General features: G+C 46.0%; 1 protein-coding gene across 6 annotated transcripts in view; it reads right to left on the bottom strand.

The window, feature by feature from the left end:
- The window catches only part of pcloa (piccolo presynaptic cytomatrix protein a), a 543,385-nt gene that overhangs the window by 251,961 nt on the left and 268,969 nt on the right, over positions 1-22,455 (bottom strand). For 5 of the 6 annotated variants that reach the window (XM_038811992.1, XM_038811991.1, XM_038811990.1 and 2 more), the window contains exons 7-9: positions 4,739-6,884; positions 3,107-3,169; positions 1,900-2,036 (exon numbers count right to left, since the gene is read on the bottom strand). In XM_038811992.1, coding sequence (XP_038667920.1) covers positions 1,900-2,036; positions 3,107-3,169; positions 4,739-6,884 — 2,346 coding nt within the window. The remainder of the gene's footprint in view (positions 1-1,899; positions 2,037-3,106; positions 3,170-4,738; positions 6,885-22,455) is intronic. The other variant, XM_038811989.1, reaches the window with a different exon arrangement.

Raw genomic sequence — 22,455 nt, 5'->3', positions numbered from 1 at the left:
GATGTAGCCACAGAGGATTACTCATTTGAACATCATTCAAGGACACAAACTGTGAAAGTGGACACGCTGAGTCACCTCCCCTGCTGGTTATGGCCGCTGCGCACCCACAGTGGACCAAGACATCGCGTTCCTCAACTTTGTAGACTCTTAAGAAGTGCAACTCTTCCTGGGAGTACAACTCTTCCCGAAAGTGCAGCTCTTCCTGGGAATACAGCTCTTCCCAGTATTACAGCTCTTCCCAGGAGTACAGCTCTTCCCGGGAATACAGCTCTTCCCAGCAGTACAGCTCTTCCCGGCAGTCCAGCTCCTCCCGGCGGTACAGCTCTTTCCGGATGTACAGCTCTTCCCGAAAGTGCAGCTCTTCCTGGGAATACAGCTCTTCCCAGTATTACAGCTCTTCCCAGGAGTACAGCTCTTTCTGGATGTACAGCTCTTCCCGAAAGTGCAGCTCTTCCTGGGACTACAGCTCTTCCTGGCAGTACAGCGCTTCCCTGGAGTACAACTCTTCTTGGCAGTACATATCTTCCCGGGGTACAGCTCTTCCTGGGAGTACAGCTCTTACCAGGAATACAGCTCTTACCAGGAGTACAGCTCTTCATCATAATACAGCTCTTCCTGGAAGTACAGCTCTTCCCGGGGTACAGATCTTCCTGGGGTACAGATCTTCCTGGAAGTACAGGTCTTCCCGGGAGTACAGCTCTTCCCAGCAATACAGCACTTTATAAGAACATAAGAACATAAGAACGAGGAGCAGGAATAGGCCATCTGGCCCCTCGAGCCTGCTCCACCATTCAATGAGATCATGGCTGATCTTTTGTGGACTCAGCTCCACTTTCCGGCCCGAACCCAATAACCCTTAATCCCTTTATTCTTCAAAAAACTATCTATCTTTACCTTAAAAACATTTAATGAAGGAGCCTCAACTGCTTCACTGGGCAAGGAATTCCATAGATTCACAACCCTTTGGGTGAAGATGTTCCTCCTAAACTCAGTCCTAAATCTACTTCCCCTTATTTTGAGGCTATGTCCCCTAGTTCTGCTTTCACCCACCAGTGGAAACAACCTTCCCGCGTCTATCCTACCTATTCCCTTCATAATTTTAAATGTTTCTATAAGATCCCCCCTCATCCTTCTAAATTCCAACGAGTACAGTCCCAGTCTACTCAACCTCTCCTCGTAATCCAACCCCTTCAGCTCTGGGATTAACCTAGTGAATCTCCTCTGCAGACCCTCCAGCGCCAGTATGTCCTTTCTCAGGTAAGTACTTCCTGGGAGTACAGCTCTTCCCGGGAGTACAGCGCTTCCCGGAAGTACAGCTCTTCCCGGGAGCACAGCCATCAGCCAAGTTGTTCCCGCCCGAGTGGAGACTTAGACCAAAAATTGGAAAATTCAGCCCAGAATTTTTGAGTATTTTCAGGGAGGACCAGATATATTCTCAATTAACGAGGGGGTGAAAGGGGGTCAGCAGGAATGCGGGGTTAAAGGTATAATCAGATCAGCCATGATCCTGGGGTAGCAGGCTCGAGGGGCCGAGTGGCCGCCTCCTGCTCCTAATTCATGTGTTCGTACGTAACTCTCACCCTTTGCTTTATTATTCCAAGGCCTGGTTTACTGGTCCAGAAACACAACTACAACATGATTTGTTTATTTTAGATGACTAGAGGGAGATCATATTAATATATTACACTGATGCCGCTATTGGTAAGTTCAAGGAGACAATATTCGATTATAATATTTTCTAAACATAATAGTCTGCTGTCCCTTCAGATATCCCATGTAAAACTGCAGAAGTTAGATCAATACATTGTATCTTCCATGGGACCCGCACAGAATACTTCATATTTAATCATTTATAATAATGATAAATGCAAAAGTTGAAAGTGCTAAATGGTTTCTTACTTCTGTTGACTGCTGTTCAGGTTGCCTTGAATGGGTTAACTTCTCTGGAAGTTTGCGATTGATGGCAGGCGCATCTTCAAGGCGACACTCGCGCGGTTTGTCAAACCAATCAGTTTCTTCACGACGCAGATGATATGCTTTGAAAATCAAGGAAATGTCAGTTCCCCAGGTCAGATATTAGGAGTTGAGGATTGTAATCACTGCCAGGACGGGACAGCAAATGTGCTATTTGGCCACTGCAGCATGCAAGTATATGCATTTTTCAATATATTCATGCAAGATTACAACCAGACTATGATGATCCATAGGAAGTGCAATTGACAAGTAGGAAGGCAATTTGTAAACATATCAATTTTTTTTAACTAGAGGTTAAAGGTGTGCAAACCATCTGATGTCGAAATCATTAGATAGTTTTCTGAACTTTAATAGGATTACTGTGAATGCCCATCATTATTACTTGTCAAATTTTTGTGTGAAGATGGTTTTTCAAGAATGAATTATATAGTTATCTGTAAAAAATAGTCAAAACTAAATAAAGAAGAACCTTCATCATCTGGGGTTACAGCCAGATTAGTTGGCTGAAAATATCTTCATTGAGTCAATTATTTTTCAGAATTGTGATGAAAAAATGGAAACTGATCAAGACAACATAAATTCTGCCATGGATTCTGGGAAACATGCATTGCTTAGTTTCAAAACCAAGGGTCACGAAACTGGACAACATAAGGGTATAATAGTTAGAATGAAAAATGGCTGGTCAGCTCACTTTTAATAATCTGCATCAATTTGCAAGATCATAGACTTTGCCTGACTGATCAAGGGCTCGATTTTCCATCCATTGTCAATGAATGTGTGAGAAATCCAACCCATGTCTTTTAAGAAAAATTATTTTACTGAGGGCAGATTTCTAAAACAAGCTCCATGCTGAGAAACTGGACAACACACCAATAGAGTGTGGGTTTGGATTTGCCTTTGTCTAATCTGAAGCAGTTCAATCCTCAGTTAAAACATGAAGCATCTTAATTGTAGAGGTGAAGAGCTGAAACTAGCAACTATAATACACGTAAATTGGCCTTTTGTTTCCTGTGGTAGTTTCAATCCACAAATCTTCCCAAGAACCAATGACCATGCCTTGTGATGTCACTCAGTGCTCCTCCATTAATTAGCAAACTCAAAGCTGAAAATCCAACCAAATCATTCAACTCACAATTCATTTCAATGAACTTAGTTTGGTTGGGTTCAGTTAATTGTCTCAGTGTTGTGCACACCCCTGTTTGATATAAAGCAAGAGAAGGGAAAAAAAAGAAAGAAAAAAGCAGTATCAGAATAGTTTTGTGTCTCAGGTAATCTTGATTTTATTTAAATGCGATGAAGGGCACCAAGAATTCTAACTGCAGTGACCCCAAATCAATCAGTGGCAGCATCATTATCTCAAATTCATTTACAATAGAACTAATGAGAAATCTATATCACCTTTTTGGATAATAACCTTATAATTGAGAAACAAATGTGTGTATCTGTACTCTACCATATGGTTAGTACTTAACAATTAAAAAAAATATATTTGTTCATGAGATATGGGTATTGTTGGCTCGGCCAACATTTATTACCCAGCCCTAGTTGCGCTTGAGAAGAATATTTCCAGCAGAGTTTTATAATAATTAAAAACACACAACATTGATAATATTGACAGGGTTAACATCGACTCAGAACTGTGGGTGCAGCGGGGTAGCATTCCTGCCTCTGAGCCACAAGCTCGAAGGTCAAGTCCCATTCCAGGACCTGATGGTCAAGGAAGGTGCGGCCTTGCAAATCCTTCCAACACACACCAATGGCAAGTGGTAAGAGCAGGGCAGATTCCTGGTCAGCTGTGTGATGGAAAGAATGTTGGCGTCTTGACCCACCACTATTCATAGCTCCAGACAAGAGCGTGCATGTACCACAGCAACCTGGACTACCTGAGTGAACTGTGACACACCATCGTCACACACTGGCTGGTGCCGTTTACTAACCAAATGTGGGAAACAGCTACCATGCTAGAACTATGGCACAGGGAGCATTACCTATGTGAGAAGTCAGACACATTGTGAATTCTATTTGTTTTTGTTGTTGGGCACTGCACATAGGCATCTCCAGAGTAACCAACTCCAAAATATAAAAATAAGTAAATGACAAAGAAATTGACAATCTCATCTTCATTAGCCTAGTTCAACCGTAGTTCAAAATGATCAAAACACAATTCTTCCAACATTTTTCAATTCTTCATTATTTGTTTAAAATAAATATTGGAGAAAGTTTTAAAGATAGCCTCCCCATTTTTATTAAATTATCAGATAGGAATAAAATAAGTCCTGACATCCCACAGTACGACTGACATTACATAACAATACTACTAATTTCCTTATGGTTTTACAATGCTGAGGGCTAATACGTGAGAATGGTTTTCAAAGCAATGAAATGCAGATTGTTTCACATACAAAAAATGAAATTATAAAGGAAATTGAAAGAAAACATGTTCCTCACAAAATCTTTCAACGTAAGTAGCATCATAAATTAAATAACAGCATCCACATTCAACTGAAATAAATGATTCATTACCATTCTAATTTATTTACTTGAAATTGTTTAACAGGAAATCCTCGATGCGAAATAAAATCTCTAATATTTGTAACATGCTTGCATGAGAAAACCTTTCTCTGCTGATGTACGCACAAATACACAAATGAAAATAACATACAAGCAAGAACGAGAGAGTCCATAAGGAATAAACAGAAATTATATACATGCAGAGAAGGGAAATTCTGTTGATGATAACACAAAATCCTGAGTCCCATTTTACCTTCACTGTCTGACATGGCGTGTTGGAAGTCATCCATAATAAATGCTATGTCACGGTCATATCCACGTGTCCGTGATTCCTCTCTCATGTGTTGTTGTACTTCAGGCAGTGAATGGCTCGAACCAAACTGTTCCCTTGTATCAGCCGATATTGGTGGTAATGGGCCAGCTGCTGCTCGGGCCATTCCCATTGGCTGTCCAACAGGACTTAAGGGGCTTTCTTCCTCTGAATTCTGAGCTACGATGGGAATTCTTCCTCTACTGTGACTTATAGGTAAACTGGATGGCTTTGTTCGAACAGAAGGAGTGCTATGTGCATAGGCAATATCTAATGGATCGTTTTCCTGACCTTTTATCCGGAGAGGTGTATTGGAAGGGTCTCTTTTAATTGTTAAATCAAGTCCATAAACTGATGAGGGCCTACATCTGGTTCCACTGGTGTACGCCTTGTCAATTTCATCATCTAGTGTAGATCTGATTGTTGGTCCAAGAAACTTCTGCTGGTCACGGATATTCTTTCTCAGACTAAATGTTATGTCATCCTGAATAGGCCTTGCTCGAGAGCTAGCAGCAGTCACTGCTGATGTAGTTCCCATGTAGCTCGGGAAATCAGAGTCTACATCTCTGGCTTCTTGAATTGGCAAAAACTTGGAGAATTTGGGGTCCAGCAACTGTTTTTTGTGTTTGCTCTGCTTTTGGTAAATAATGGATGCTGGCAATTGCTTTGCGGCCTGCTTTTCCAGTGTAAGCCTACCTATACTGTATTTTTCAGACTTTGGAAAGTGTCTGTAGCTACTATCACCATGGTAATATTGAGGAAGGCCAGAAAGATGTTCCAAACCTTCAGTACCCCTGCGGAACTCTTGTTTAATTTGTTGCTTTAATAGCTTTAGTTCATAAGGATCCTCCATAGTTTCTTCATCTGCTTTGCCATATGAGTGCAACCGGGTTGAGCTCTGCAGTGGCCCAATAAAATCCTTCACATCCCCAGTTCTGCGTGCTTCACTTGCACGAAGCAGGCGTTCATTTTTTTGTACTTCCTTTTGTAAATCATGAAGATTGAATCCAGTAGTAAGGGAACTAGTTCCTTTAGTGAGTTCACCAATATCATCAATCAGAACGTAATTCCGAGGTGCATGATGTTCTAGATCAGCATAATAGGATTCTGCAGAAAGGCTTGACATTGGGCTACTTGCCATGGTTCCCCTTTCATCCAGCCCTATTCTAAGATCTAAATTACTGTACTTACTACTCAAGTGAGGAACTGCATATGTGCTGTCGGCAGACGTGGAAGCCATCAGAAGAGACTGAGAATGGATCACCTCATAGTCTGTAGTTATTTTGGGTTCAAGGTCAACAAGTGTTGTCTGCCTTGGTTTTTGTTGAATCAACATAATTTGAGATGGGTGTGGATAGGCTGTTGGCTGGGTTTGAGGAGGAGGGGGCTGTTGTTGATATGTGATAGTGGGGACAGCTTGATATGTAGGTTGGGTTTGATAGGGAGAAACTTGCTGATACAATGCCTGTTCTTGGTAGGGAGACTGCTGTTGGAATTGAGTTTGGGCTTGGGTTGGTTGAGGGGTGGAGTATTGGTACTGCGTAAAATGGCTTGGAGTGGTTGCATACTGATGCTGTGCCTGGGTCTGAGGTGACAGAAACTGGTCATAATCAGGCTGTGGTGCAGTTCTAGGTCTCTCTAATCCACACTGTCCATCCATTCTGGTCTCTCTTATGTTGCTTACTTCACTATCCGACATATAATCTCTTTCCTCGGCCACACCCTGCAAATAGGCACGCTCCCTTTTTTCTCTTTCCTTCAGCAAAGCTTCTTTTCTTCGATTGATGCCCATTTCCAAATATCGTAACTTGGCATCAATTTCTTTTTCTTCTTCATCGAGCTCTGCCTGTTTTTTCCTGAGTTTGGAAGATTCCCTTTCCACAAGTTCCAATTCCCTGTCAATGTCCTGCAGAATTTTCGCTCTTGCCATGGTGTTTGTCCTGCAAACTCTTCTGCGCGAAACAGAGCTGACAGTGGAAAATGTTGCCTGGCTCCCAGTGATACCAACCTCCTCTGGAGGAGGATTAGGAAGAGTTCTCTTCACTTTCTTCTGAGTACCAACTGGTGTGATGTTTTGAGAACCTATAGCCTGAAACAAAAATGAAGTACTTAAATCAATATTGTTTGCAATGGTCACAAAATTGCCACCAAAGAATTAAAATCCAAACAAGACAAAACAGTGCACTTAAACACAACAAGCACCTAAAGTACATGTTCTGCTTGTTCAAGTAGGTGATGAGCATTTCCTCACTTGTACAAAAATAATGATGTGGAGATGCCGGCGTTGGACTGGGGTGAGCACAGTAAGAAGTCTTACAACACCAGGTTAAAGTCCAACAGGTTTGTTTCAAACAGTAGCTTTCGGATTCACCTGAGGAAGGAGCAGTGCTCCGAAAGCTAGTGTTTGAAACAAACATGTTGGACTTTAACCTGGTGTTGTAAGACTTCTTACTGTACAAAAATAAAATACTGGAAATCTAAAATAAAAACAGAAAATGTTAAAAATACTCAGCGGGTCAGGCAGCATCTGTGGAAAGAGAAACTGAGTTAATGTTTCAGATCATAGAGTCATTACAGCACACAGGGAGGCCAATCATCCCATCAACTCTATGATGTCTCTCGACATAGCAATCCGATGAGTCCCATTCGCCCATTCTATCCGCAAAATCCTGTAAGTTTATTTTGCTCAAGTGCCTGTCTGATTTTGTTTTGAAATCAGTCATTGTCTACACGTCCACCACCCTTGAGGGAAAAAGTTCCAGATCATATTGAGTCAGACGATTTTGAGGTAATTACTACTCGCTGAATAGAAAGTTCTTCCTCACATTCCTCTCTGTATGTCCTGCCCAAATCTTTAAATCTGTGCCTCTAGTCTTTGTCCCATCAACTAATGGAAAAAGATTTTCTTTGCAGTCTTATTTAAATTTCAGGTCTTGTACACCTCATCAAATCTACCCTCAATACCTTTTATTCCACGGTGAATAGCCCCAGATTCTCCAATCTAATCTTGGAACTAAAATCACCTTCAGAAATATTCTGTTAAATCTCCTCCACAGCCTCTCATGGTCCTTATATTCTTCCTAAAGTGTGGTGTCCAGAACTAGACAGCATATTCTCTTTGTGGCCCAATCAGAGCTTTATACATATTCAACATAATTTCCCTTTATGAATGGTCAATAACCTTTCATAAGCACTGGAAATGTAACAGGTTTTAGACACGGGAAAAGAGTAAAAGGGAAGAAGTTAGAATAACATGTGTGCTGTGTGGAATATTCGCCTCTCGTTTAATCGGCTGGTCAGATATATATTCAACGTCTTTAAAAGGATATTTACCAAGAAAAGTCCTTTTGCGCTTCTGGTTTTAAAATTCTCTCATGCAGTGGCAGCACGGTGGCACAGTGGTTAGCACTGCTGCCTCACGGTGCCAAGGACCCAGGTTCGATGCTGGCCCCGGGTCACTGTCTGTGTGGAGTTTGCACATTCTCCCTGTGTCTGCATGGGTCTCACCCCCACAACCCAAAGATGCGCAGGGTAGGTGGATTGACCACGCTAAATTGCCCCTTAATTGGGAAAAAGGAATTGGGTACTCTAAAGTTATATATATAAAAAAATTCTCTCACACTTAAGTGTCAACAATTTCTGTCAAAGTTGAGCCCCTTCTTCCTACAAAAACAATTATGACATTCACACAATATTTGACAAGGTAACGTTGTCTATTATTGAACAGGAACCCTTGTTTCCACAATGAGGACACTTGTACCTCCGAACAGTGAACACCTTATCAGACTGTGATTTAGGCTGCAGAATTACAGGAAAGGTTTATTAAAGGTAAGATTTAGACAGCAGCAGAAAATCAATACATCGGGTTTCAGAATTGGGTGATTTTAAAGGAGGTGTCTCCTACACATTTCAACAAGAGGGAAAGATAGAGAAAACAAAACCAGGGCCCTTTGATGATGAGGAATTATAATGAAACAGCTCCAAGTTTGGTGTCATCAGCCAAGTTTCAAATTTTACTCTGTTTTCCAATATCTAATCACAATGATCCTAGCACTGAATGATAGCGAATACCACTGTCCACCATATTGAAATCCAGAACTTGCTCTCATCTGACTTCAGCCAATTTTTATTGAAGCTAACACTGACCTTCCGATTTTGTTAAGACCATAAGAAATAGGAATGGGAGAGGCTGTTCGGCCCCTTGAGCCTGCTCCACCATTCAATAGGATCATGGTTGGTCCGACATTCCTCACATCCACTTTCCTGCCCCTTCCCCTTAACCCTCGATTCCCTTCCTGAGCAAGAATCTATCTCAGCCTTAAATATACACACGGACTCTGCCCCCACAGCTCTCTGATCCAAAGCCGCACAACCTTCTGGGAGAAGAAATTCCTCCTCATCTCAATCTGAAACTGGCTCCCTTTTATTCGGAGACTCTGCCCTCTGGCCCGTGATCCGGTCCGAGATCCTCCCATGAGGGGAAACATCCTCTCAGAATTTACCCCGTCAAAATCCTGAAGAATCCAATATATTTCAGTGAGATCACCTCTAATTTTTCTAAATTCCAATGAGTAGAGTCCCAACCTGTTTAACCTTTGTTTAGAAGACAATTCCTCCATACTGGGATCTCCCAGTGAACCTTCTCTGAACTTTCTCCAATGAAATAATATCTTTCCTTAAATAAGGGACCAAAACTGCTCACAGTGCTCCAGATGTGGCCTCACCAGCACCTTGTACAGCTTCAGCAAGACTTCCCAACTCATTTACTCCAACCCCCTTGAAATAAGGGCCAACATTCAAATAGACTCTGATTACCTGCTGCCCCTGTGTGCTAGCTTTGTGTGTTTCGTGCACAAGTCCCTCAAAGTCCCTTTGTGTTGCAGCTTTCTGCAGTTTTTCTCCATTTAAATAATACTAGTCTTTTGTTCTCCCTTCCAAAATGAACTTCACATTTTCCCACATTATACTTCTTTTGTCCACTTATTTAACCTATCAATATCTCTTTGCAAAACTGTTTGTTTGCCTCTCACAACTTGCTTTCCACCTATTTATGTGCCGTCTGCAAATTTAGCTCCAGCACATTCGCTTCCTTCCTCCAAGTCATTTGTTTTTTTATAAATTTAGAGGACCCAATTCTTTTTTTCCAATTAAGGGGCAATTTAGCGTGGCCAATCTACCTACCCTGCACATCTTTGGGTTGTGGGGGTGAGACCCACGCAGACACGGAGAGAATGTGCAAACTCCACACGGAGAGTGACCTGTGACTGTTATCGAGTCTAAGTCCCCGACGCCGTGAGGCAGCAGTGCTAAACACTACACCACCGTGACGCCCTTCCAAGTCATTAATATATATTATAAACAATTGCGGTCCAGCACTGATCCCTGTGGAACCCCACAGGTCACCAACACGAAAAAGACCCCCTTATCCCCACTGGCTGTTTTCTGCCCGTCAGCCAATTCTCTATCCATGTCAGTATACTACCTCCAACACCATGGACTCTTTTGTGAGGCATCTTTTCGAATGCCTTCTGGAAGTTCAAATACAACACATCCACTGGTTCCCCTCTATTCACTCTGGTTGAGACTTCCTGGAAAAACTCTCAGAAATAGTCAGACACAATTTTTCTTTCATGAAGCCATGTTGACTGTGCTTGATTAGATTATGATTTCCCAAATGTGCTGCTATTACTTCTTTAATAATTGATTCCAACATTTTTACAGCAAGAGATGTGAGGCGAATCGGCCTATAGTCACCAGCTTTTTGCCTCCTTTCCTTTTGAATAGAGGTGTCAAATTGCCTGTTTTTCAAACCTTTGTTACGTCCCTTCTGGAGCTTTGTCAAAGACTTTTTTGAAATCCATACTGACAACAGCCACTGCTTTCCCTTGATCAACCTTCTCTGTTACTTCATCAAAAAATTTTATAAGATTAGTCAAACTCAGTTTGCCCATTAACAATTCTGTGCTGACTCTCCATGACTAACTCAAAACTCTCCAAATGCCTCCTGAACTTAACCCTGATTATTGTTTCTTATCCAACAGTGATGTTATACTGATTGCCTTGTAGTTACTAGGGTAACAAGGGGGACATATTTCCCACACTCCAATCCTCTGACACTCCCCCACAGATGTAGCGAAGATTGGAAGATTAAGGCAAACATAGAAAATAGAAGCAAGAGTCAGCTGTTCAGCCCTTTGAGCTGATTTGTTATTCATTGTAATCATGACTTACCCTCTCTCGATGCCATATTCCCAGGATTTCCCACGCTTTCCCCACACACCTTGACACCTAAAGAGTCTAGAAATCTATTTTCTTCGTAAATATATTTGTCATGTGGCTTCCACAGCCTTCTGTGCTACAGAATTCAACAGGCTCATCACCTTCTGAGAGAAGATTTTTATATCCTCATCTCTGTCTTAAATAGTCTACCCCTATCCTGACACTGTGAGCCCTTGTTCTAGTCCCTCCAACCAAAGGAAACATCATCCCTGAATCCAGTCTATCCAGCTCTGTCAGAATGTTATATATTTCAATTAGATCCCCTCTTATTCTTCCAAACTCCAGTGAATACAGGCCCAGTGGACCGAATCTCTCCTCATACAACAATCCCACCATCACAAGAATCAATCTAATGAACCTTCGCTGCATTCCCTCTATGGCAATTATATCCTTTCTTAGAGAAGGGACCAAAATTGCACACAGTACTCCAGGTGTGGTCACACCCAGGTCCTGTACAGCTGCATTAAGACATCCCTGCTCCTGTACTCAAGTCCTCTTACAATGAAGGTCACATTTTCCTTCCTAACTGCTTGTTGCACCTGCATGTTTGATTTCAGTGACTGGTGCACTGAGATATCCAGGTCATAGAACATAGAACACTACAGTGCAGTACGGGCCCTTCGGCCCTCGATGTTGCGACGACCTGTGAAACCATCTGAAGCCTATCTGACCTACACTATTCCATTTTCATCCATATGTCTATCCAGTGACCACTTAAATGCCCTTAATGTTGGCGAGTCTACTACTGTTGCAGGCAGGGCGTTCCACACCCCTACTACTCTCTGAGTAAAGAAACTGCCTCTGACATCTGTCCTTTATCTATCACCCCTCAATTTAAAGCTATGTCCCCTCGTGTTGGTCATCACCATCCGAGGAAAAAGACTCTCACTGTCCACCCTATCTAACCCTCTGACTATCTTATATGTCTCTATTAAGTCACCTCTCAGCCTTCTCCTCTCTAATGAAAACAACCTCAAGTCCCTGAGCCTTTCCTCGTAAGACCTTCCCTCCATACCAGGCAACACCCTAGTAAATCTCCTCTGAACCCTTTCCAAAGTTTCCACATCCTTCCTATAATGTGGTGACCAAAACTGCACGCAGTACTCCAGGTGCGGCCGCACCAGAGTTATGTACAGCTGCAGCATGACCTTGTGGCTCCAAAACTCAATCCCCCTGCTGATAAAGGCTAGCACACCATATGCCTTCTTAACAGCCCTATTAACCTGGGTGGCAACTTTCAGGGATTTATGTACCTGGATGCCGAGATCTCTCTGTTCATCTACACTACCAAGAATCTTGCCATTAGCCCAGTACTCTGCATTCCTGTTACTCCTTCCAAAGTGAACCACCTCACACTTTTCCGCATTAAACTCCATCTGCCACCTCTCAGCCCAGCTCTGCAGCTTATCTATGTCCCTCTATATCCTATAACATCCTTCAGCACTATCCACAACTCCACTGACCTTCGTGTCATCTGCAAATTTACTAACCCATCCTTCTACACCCTCTTCCAGGTCATTTATAAAAATGACAAACAGCAGTGGCCCCAAAACAGATCCTTGCGGTACACCACTAGTAACTGAACTCCAGGATGAACATTTGCCATCAACCACCACCCTCTGTCTTCTTTCAGCTAGCCAATTACTGATCCAAACTGCTAAATCACCTTTAATCCCATACTTCCTTATTTTCTGCAATAGCCTACCGTGGGGAACCTTATCAAACGCCTTACTGAAATCCATATTAACCACATCAACCACTTTACCCTGATCCACCTGTTTGGTCACCTTCTCAAAAAACTCAATATGGTTGTGAGGCATGACCTACCCTTCACAAAACCGCGTTGACTATCGCTAATCAACTTGTTCTTTTCAAGATGATTATAAACCCTATTGGCAGTGCCAACCTGAAGTGCCAATTTAGCCAGGGGGCAGTGCCAGGCGTGGATCCAGTGGTAGACCCATGGTTGGTGGGGGGGGGCGGGTTGCTTTAATATGTGGTTGGCGGGGGGAAAGCGGTGATTGAGGGGGCGATACTGGCAATGAATGCCCGGGGGGGGGGGGCTCCACAAATGAATGCTGGGGGAATGGGGTGGGTGCCAGGAATGAAGACTGACAAATTTCCAGGGCCCGAGAATCTACGTTCCAGAGTACACAAGGAAGTGGCCCTAGAAATAGTGGATGCATTGGTGGTCATCTTCCAGGATACTATAGACTCTGGAACAGTTCCTGCAGATTGGAGGGTGGCTAATGTAACTCCACTGTTTAAAAAGGGAGGTCAGGAGAAGGCAGGGAATTATAGACCAGTCAGCCTGACGTCGGTAGTAGGAGAAATTCTAGAATCCATTATTAAAGATTTTATAGCAGAGCACTTAGAAAACAGAGGCAGGATCAGACAGAGATGGATTTATGAAGGGGAAATCATGTTTGACAAACCTACTGGAATTATTTGAGGATTAATTAGTGGAGAGATAAGGGAGAACCAATGAATATAGTATATTTGGACTTTCAGAAGGCTTTTGACAAAGTCCTGCATAAGAGATTAGAGTGTAAAATTAAAGCGCATGGATTAGGGGTAGTGTATTGAGATGGATAGAAAGCTGGTTGGCAGACAGGAACCAAAGAGTAGAAAATAGGTCTTTTTTCAAATTGGCAGGCAGTAACTAGTGAGGTACGGCAGGGTTGGTGCTGGGACCCCAGCTATTCACAATATATATAAAGATTTAGATGAGGGAGCAAAATGTAATATCTCCAAATTTGCAGATGACACCAAGTTGGGTGGGAGGATGTAGAGATCCTTCAGTGTGATTTGAACAAGTTGAATGAGTGGGCAAATGAACGGTAGATCCAGTATAATTTTGATAAATGTGATGTTATCCACTTTGGTAGCAAAAACAAGAAGGCAGACTATTATCTGAATGGCCATAATTTAGGAGAGGGGAATGCGTAACGAGACCTGGGTGTCCTCGTACACCAGTCACTGAAGGTAAGCCTGCAGGTACAGAAGTCAAATGGTATGCTGGCCTTCATTGCGAGAGGATTCGAGTACAGGAGCAGGGATGTCTTGCTGCAATTATACAGGGCCTTGGTGAGGGCCACACCTGGAATATTGTGTGCAGTTTTGGTATCCTTATCTGAGGAAGGATGTTCATGTTCTAGAGGGAGTGCAGCGAAGGTTTACCAGACTGATTCCAGGGATGGTGGGTGTGCCGTATGGGGAGATATTTCACAGAATCACAGAATAATATGGCGCAGAAGAAGCACTTCAGCCCATTAAGCCTACACTGATGCATGAAAGATTTGATTAAGATTATAGTCACTGGAGTTTATTAAAACAAGGGGGATCTCATAGAAACCTATAAAATTCTAACAGGACTGGACAGGGTAGATGCAGGAAGGACGTCCCCGATGGTGGGGGGGGGGGGGGGGGGGGGGGGGGGTGTCTCGAACCAGGGCGGGATTCTCCCCTACCCGACGGGGCAGGGGTCCCGGCATAGCGGAGTGGCGCCAACCACTCCGGCGTCGGGCCTCCCCAAAGGTGCTGGAATTCTCGCACCTTTGGGGGCCTAGGCCCAGGCTGAGTGGTTGGCGCCACGCCGACTGGCGCCAAAACCGGCACCAACAGCCTTGACGCCCTGCCGCCCGGCGTCGGGGCTGGCCGAAAGGCTTCGCCGGTTCGCGCATGCGCCGGTGCGTCAGCTGCCGCTGACGTCACCACCGGCGCATGCGCGGTAGGGGGGGTTCTCTTCCGCCTCCGCCATGGTGGAGGCCGTGGTAGCGGCGGAAGAAAAAGAGTGACCCACGGCACTGGCCCACCCGCCGATCGGTGGGCCCTGGCCACCGTGGGGGCACCCCCCGGGGTCTGATCGCCCCGCACCCCCCCCCCCCAGGACCCGGGGCCCTGCTCGCACCGCCGAATCCTGCCAGCCACCAGAGGGTGGTTGAAACCACGGCTAGCGGGAGAAGGGCCTCTCAGCGGCGGGACTTCGGGCCCATCGCGGGCCGGAGAATCACCGCAGGGGCTTGCCGATTGGCGCGGAGGGCACGCCGATCGGTGCGGCGCAATTCCCGCCCCCGCCAATTCCCGGGTGGCGGAGAATTTCGGCCACGGCGGGGGCGGGATTTTTGCCGGCCCCGGGCGATTCTCCGAACCTGCGGGGGGTCGGAGAATTTTGCCCCAGGGGTCACAGTCTGAGGATATGGGATAGACCATTTAGGACAGAGATGAGGAGAAATATCTTCACCCAGAGAGTGGTCGGCCTGTAGAATTCACTACCACAGAAAGTATTTGAGGCCAGAATAGCATTTGTTTTCAAGAAAGAGTTTGATATAGCACTGAGGGCAAAAGGGATCAAAGGATATGGGGGAAATGCAGAGACAGATTATTTAGTTGGATGATCAGCCATGATCATAATGAATGATGGAACAGGCTTGAAGGACCGAATGGCAAAATCCTGCTCCTATGTTTCTATGATTTGGGGCACAATTCAGCGAACTGAATCTAAAGTCTGCTGAATGGCTGATGTTTCTGGGATTGCCTCCAGCCACCACAAGATGCTGTTTGCTTTTCTCATTACTTGCTGTACCTGCATAGTAACGTTTTGCGAATCATGCATTAGGTACCCAGATCCCTCTCCATCTCAGGTCTCTGCAATCTCTCACCATTTAGAAAGTGGGCTAAACAGCTGTCTTGTAATGCAGAACAAGGCCAGCAGCGTGGTTCAATTCCCGTACTGGCTTCCAAAACAGGTGCCGGAATGTGTGGACTAGGGGCTTTTCACAGTAACTTCATTGAAGCCTAGTTGTGACAATAAGCGATTATTAATATTCCTTTTTTATCTTTCCTGTCAAAATGAACAATTTCATGTCTTCCTCCATTATTCTCCATTAGTCAAATCTTTGCCCACTCACTTAGCCTCTCTATATCTCTTTGTAGCCTCCTTATGTCCTCTTCATAACTTACTCTCCCATTTACCTTCAGTAAATTTAGCTACCACATATTCGGCCCTTAATCCAAGTCATTTATATAAATTATAAGGACTTCAGGCCCCTGCACTGATACCTGTGGCAAACCATTCATAAGAACAAATAAACTGCTATAAGGGAGCTTTTATTTAAAATGGCAGTAATACAATACAAGAGGATGTGGTTAATCTCAGCCTGCGTTAAATTTGATTTTCTTTTCATCCATGACCTTCTCAGCTCCTCTTGTTTGCACTGAATTCAAAATGCCTTTTCCTCATCACAACCTTTTCTCTCTCTGTAAGTTCATCCTCCTCCAATACAAAGTGTCCATTGGCATATAGAAGGGGGGATTTCCCGCCCATTTCCGGAAACCTCCGGAATTGCCAAAGGTCACGCACCCGCAATGGGGTCTCCGACAGCAAAGGGTGTGAATGACAAAACAAAGAGCAAAGAACAAAGAAAAGTACAGCACAGGAACAGGCCCTTCGGCCCTCCAAGCCTGCGCCAACTATGCTGCCCGTCAAAACTAAAATCTTCTACACTTCCGGGGTCCGTGTCCCTCTATTCCCATCCTATTCATGTATTTGTCAAGATGCCCCTTAAATGTCACTATCGTCCCTGCTTCCACCACCACCTCCGGCAGCGAGTTCCAGGCACCCACTACCCTCTGTGTAAAAAAAGTTGCCTCGTACATCTCCTCTAAACCTTTCCCCTCGCACCTTAAACCTATGCCCCTAGTAATTGACCCCTCTACCCTGGGGAAAAGCTTCTGACTATCCACTCTGTCTATGCCCCCCATAATTTTGTAGACCTCTATCAGGTCGCCCCTCAATCTCCTTCGTTCCAGTGAGAACAAACAAGTTTATTCAACCTCTCCTCCTAGCTAATGCCCTCCATACCAGGCAACATCTTGGTAAATCTCTTCTGCACCCTCTCTAAAGCCTCCAAATCCTTTTGGTAGATCAGAATTGAACACTATACTCCAAGTGTGGCCGAACTAAGGTTCTATACAGCTGCAACATGACATGCCAATTTTATACTCAATGCCCCGGCCAATGAAGGCAAGCATGCCATATGCCTTCTTGACTACCTTCTCCACCTGTGTTGCCCCTTTCAGTGACCTGTGGACCTGTACACCATGATCTCTCTGACTGTCAATACTCTTGCGGGTTCTAGACCTTCCAAAATGCATTACCTCACATTTGTCCAGATTACATTCCATAAACAAGAAACCTCATTGGCAGCAGTGGGCCTCCATCACTGCTACCCGGAAGGGGCGGAAAACACTGTGCTTCTCTGACACGAGCCTCTCTGGTGCCCCTCCACCTGCAACCCACCCCCCCACCCCCCATTTATTTCTCCCATTCTTGATGATTGAAGGTCATGGAGCCATGCTCTCTCACCCCAGTCTTTGTGGGGCTCATTTTCACACACCAACCTTTACAGAGAATTTACAGTGCAGAAGGAGGCCATTCGGCCCATCAAGTCTGCACCGGCTCTTGGAAGAGCATCCTACCCAAGGTCAACATCTCCACCCTATCCCCATAACCCAGTAACCCCACCCAACACTAAGGGCAATTTTGGACACTAAGGGCAATTTAGCATGGCCAATCCACCTAACCTGCACATCTTTGGACTGTGGGAGGAAACCGGAGTACCCGGAGGAAACCCACGCACACACGGGGAAGATGTGCAGACTCCGCACAGACAGTAACCCAAGCCGGAATCGAATCTGGGACCCTGGAGCTGTGAAGCGATTGTGCTAACCACAATGCTACCGTACAGTTCGGATGGGGCAGTTTTTGTACAGTGTGTGCAGGAGGGTTTCCTGACACAATATGTGGATAAGCCGACAAGAGGGGGGGGGCCACATTAGATTTTGTACTGGGTAATGAACCGGGCCAAGTGTTAGATTTGTTTGTGGGAGAGCACTTTGGAGATAGTGACCACAATTCGGTGTCTTTCACTATTGCAATGGAAAGGGATAGGGCCATACGGCAAGGCAAGGTTGATAATTGGGGGAGGGGTAATTATGATGCAATTAGGCAAGAATGAGGGAACATAAGATGGGAACAGAAACTGTCAGGGAAAGGCACAAATGAAAAGTGGAGCTTGTTCAAGGAACAAATACTGCTTGTCCTTGATAGGTATGTCCCTGTCAGGCAGGGAGGAAATGGCCGTGTGAGGGAACCATGGTTCACAAAAGAGGTTGAATGTCTTGTCAAGAGGAAAAAGGAAGAGTATGTAAGGATGAGAAAACAAGGTTCAGTTGGGTTGTTTGAGGGTTACAACGTAGCAAGGAATGATCAAAGAAAAGGCTTAGGAGAGCTAGGTGGGGGCATGAGAAGTCCTTGGCGGGTCGGATCAAGGAAAACCCCAAGGCTTTTTACTCTTATGTGAGAAATAAAAGAATGACCAGGGTGAGGGTAAGCTGGTCAAGGACGGTAGTGGGAACTTGTGCATGGAGTCAGAAGAAATAGGAGGCGTTGAATGAATACTTTTCTTCAGTGTTCACCAAGGAGAGGAGCCATGATTTTGACGATGAGAGTGTGATACAGGCGGGTAGGCTGGAGGAGGTAGATGTTCTGAGGAAGGATGTATTAGCAATTTTGAAAAACCTGAGGTTTGAAAAGTCCTCTGGGCCAGATGGGATATATCCAAGGATTCTTTGGGAGGCAAGGGATGAGATTGCATAGCCTTTGGCTCACTATCCATAGGGATAGTGCCAAAGACTGGAAAGTGGCGAATGTTGTTCCTCTGTTCAAGAAAGGGAATAGGAATGACCCTGGTAATTATAGGCCAGTTAGTCTTACTTCGGTGGTCGGTAAGTTGATGGAAAAGTTCCTGAAGGATAGGATTTATGACCATTTGGAAAGATGCAGCCTAATCTGGGATAGTCAACACGGATTTGTGAAGGGTAAGTCTTGCCTCACAAATTTGCTTGAATTCTTTGAGGAGGTAACTAAGTGTGTAGATGAAGGTAGAGCAGTTGATGTCATATACATGGATTTTAGTAAGGCGTTTGATAAGGTTCCCCATGGTCGGCTCATGAAGAAAGTAAGGAGGTGTGGGATAGAGGGAAATTTGGCCAATTGGATAAGTAACTGGCTATCACACAGAAGACAGAGGATGGTGGTGGATGGAAAATTTTCAGACTGGAGACCAGTTACCAGCGGTGTACCACAGGGATCAGTGCTGGGTCCTCTGCTATTTGTGATTTTTATCAATGACTTGGAGGAGGGGGCTGAAGGGTGAGTCAGTAAATTTGCTGATGACACCAAATTGGTGGAGTAGTGGATGAGATGGAAGGCTATTGTAGGCTGCAAAGAGACATTGATAGGATGCAGAGCTGGGCCGAAAAATGGCAGATGGAGTTTAACCCTGATAAGTGCGAGGTGATTCATTTTGGTAGAAAAAATTTGAATGCGGATTACAGGGTCAACGGCAGGGTTCTGAGGAATGTGGAAGAACAGAGAGATCTTGGGGTTCATTTCTACGGATCTCTGAAGGTTGCCACTCAAGTGGATAGAGCCATGAAGAAGGCTTATAGTGTGTTAGCGTTTATTAACAGGGGGCTTGAGTTTAAGAGCCGTGGGGTTATGCTGCAACTATACATGACCCTGGTGAGACCACATTTGGAGTATTGTGTGCAGTTCTGCTCACCTCATTATAGGAAGGATTTGGAAGCATTGGAAAGGGTGCAAAGGAGATTTACCAGGATGCTGCCTGGTTTGCAGGATAGGTCTTATGAGGAAAGGTTGAGGGAGCTAGGGCTTTTCTCTTTGGAGCAGAGGAGGATGAGAGGCGACTTAATAGATGTTAATAAGATGATCAGGGGAATAGATAGAGTGGACGTTCAGAGACTATTTCCTCGGGTGGATGTAGCTGTTCCAAGGGGGCATAACTATAAGGTTCAAGGTGGGATATAGAGGGCGGATGTCCGAGGTAGGTTCTTTACTCAGAGAGTGGTTAGGGTGTGGAATGGACTGCTTGCTGTGATAGTGGAGTCGGACACTTCAGGAACTTTCAAGCGGCTATTGGATAGGCACATGGAGCACACCAGAATGACAGGGAGTGGGATAGCTTGATATTGGTTTCGGACAATGCTCAGCACAACATCGAGGGCCGAAGGTCCAGTTCTGTGCTGTACTGTTCTGTGTTCTATGTTCTAACCTTTCCTTGTTCCATAAACCTCGGCTGTAATATGCAAAGTGGTGAATAATTGTCGAGAGCGGCGGTAATGTGGTATTTCTCCAGTTAATGGAAGTGTTTAAGTAAGGTAAATAAGTAAGTAGGGTGCTCTTTCCAAGGGCTTGTGCAGACTCGATGGGCCAAATGGCCTCCTTCTGCACTGTGAATTCTGTGATTCTATATTTGCCCTAAATGCACTGAGATTAATTGAAAGGCTGGACTGCGAATCCATACAGCACAAATCCATTTCAAACATTCCTAAAATGTGTGCATTCTTTAAGTCCTGTGTAGTGTGCAGATAAAAACCACAGAATGAGCAAACTGGACATGATTCGGGCCTGTGTAACGTGCAGATGTGTTGTGAAGCTACAGTTCTCCTTTGGTGTCTCACCAGCCCATTTCCTGCACATTATAGGCGCGATTCTCCGCTCCCGCGCGGCATCAGGAAGGCCATCGTGAACTCGCCCGTGTTTCATGACGGCTCTACACGGCCCCGCTCCCGATCGATTCTGGCCCCGGAAATGGGCTAGGAGCGGGGCTGCGGGAAACACGTGGGGAATGACGGCAAAAGCCTGCGACCCCCGAATGCGCCAGAATGACGGCCGAGTGACGCGGCTCCGCGTCGTAAAAGGGCGCAAGCGCCCAAAAGCAGTGAGGGCCTGACAATGACGCGGCCACAGAGGGCCGCCTCGAGGTTCGGGGAGACTGACCTCGAGACCCTCCTCGATGAAGTGGAGCAATGGAGGGGCATCATCTGCCCTAGAAGAGGGCATCGCCACCCTGCCAGCATTGTGCGACGGGCCTGGCGTGAGGTGGGCACGGCAGTGAGTGCTGTGGGAGCAGTGCCGGAAGAAGCTTCACGACCTCACCAGGGCTGCCACGGTAAGTGCCAAGAGGGTGCCCCCGGGTCACAAAAATCCCCCCCCCCCCCCCAATGTCCCTCATCACCCACCTCCCCCCGGGGACGAGGGGGAGGGGGGGCAGAGTGAGTGGAGGGTGGTTAACAAAGTTGCCACAGACCCACATGAGCGCTGCGACCCCCTGGAGAGACGCCATGGTTTGGCTGCAACTTTCCCCCCAACCTGTGCCAATATCTGAACGCCCTGATGATACCTACCGAATTGTGATGATCTATCCATGCCCCCCCGCAACAGGACAAGACTGCTCACAACAACCGGAAGCGTAACAGGACCGGAGGAGGTTCACCCATTCTGAACCCCCTGACAGTCTTTGAACAGAGGGCACTGGACCTTGCTGGGGGATCTGGCATCCGGGAGGTCGCGCAATGCGAGGTTGGAGGTGCAGAACCAAGTGAGACAACCCTGCATGACAACCCCCCCCTCCCCCCATCCCAGCCCATCCTTGGTCCTCTCACACTCTACCCACTGGACCCCCCATCCTCTGTCCCCTCACACTCTACACACTGGACCCCTCATCCTCTGTCCCCTCACACTCTACCCACTGGACCCCCCATCCTCTGTCCCCTCACACTCTACACACTGGATCCCCCATCTTCTGTCCCCTCACACTCTACACACTGGACCCCCCATCCTCTGTCCCCTCATACTCTACCCACTGGACCCACATCCTCTGTCCCCTCACACTCTACCCACTGGACCATCCTATGCCCGGCTGAGCGTGTCTAACTAACCCTGTATTATTCTGTTCCCTAGGGCGTGCTGACGAACGTCCAGGGCCGTCTGCTGCCACACACAGGCGCCCATCAGCCACGACCACCGCACCCAGGGCCGCACACCAGAGGGTGGCAGGAGGTCAGCCAGGGGTGCCATCGTCCCAACCCCGAACCCTCGAGCAGGACGCACGCAGGACGGTGACATACTCAACAGAGTCACCTGAGGGAGAACCAGACATGGGCCGCGTGACGGACGAGGACCTAAAGCTTGCGGCACTGCTGTCTCCCACACCATCCACCATCCCAGAGACACTCACCTCGGTTGGGCAATTAAGTGATGAGGCTCCTGGGTCACGGTCTGGTGTGCACCACACAGCTGAGCCTGTACAGCAGGTGGAGGTCGGAGTAGCCGAGGGACTGGACGGTCGGAGGGCAGCCCAGGCCCAGCATCCAGCTGACGGCCAGACGTTTCCCGGGTTCCTGGATTTACTCGACCCACGGGGACAGCCGATGCATTTCGAAACCCAGGGACACAATGACGGGATGAGGGCCATTTTCCAGCAGCTGCAGACGCAGTTAGAGGAGTCAAACCG

Source organism: Scyliorhinus canicula, chromosome 11 (genome assembly GCF_902713615.1).
Source record: "Scyliorhinus canicula chromosome 11, sScyCan1.1, whole genome shotgun sequence".
Classification (NCBI taxonomy): Eukaryota; Metazoa; Chordata; class Chondrichthyes; order Carcharhiniformes; family Scyliorhinidae; genus Scyliorhinus; species Scyliorhinus canicula.
The sequence above is the reverse complement of the archived record's forward strand: the minus strand, read 5'-3'. Positions and strand labels throughout refer to the sequence as shown.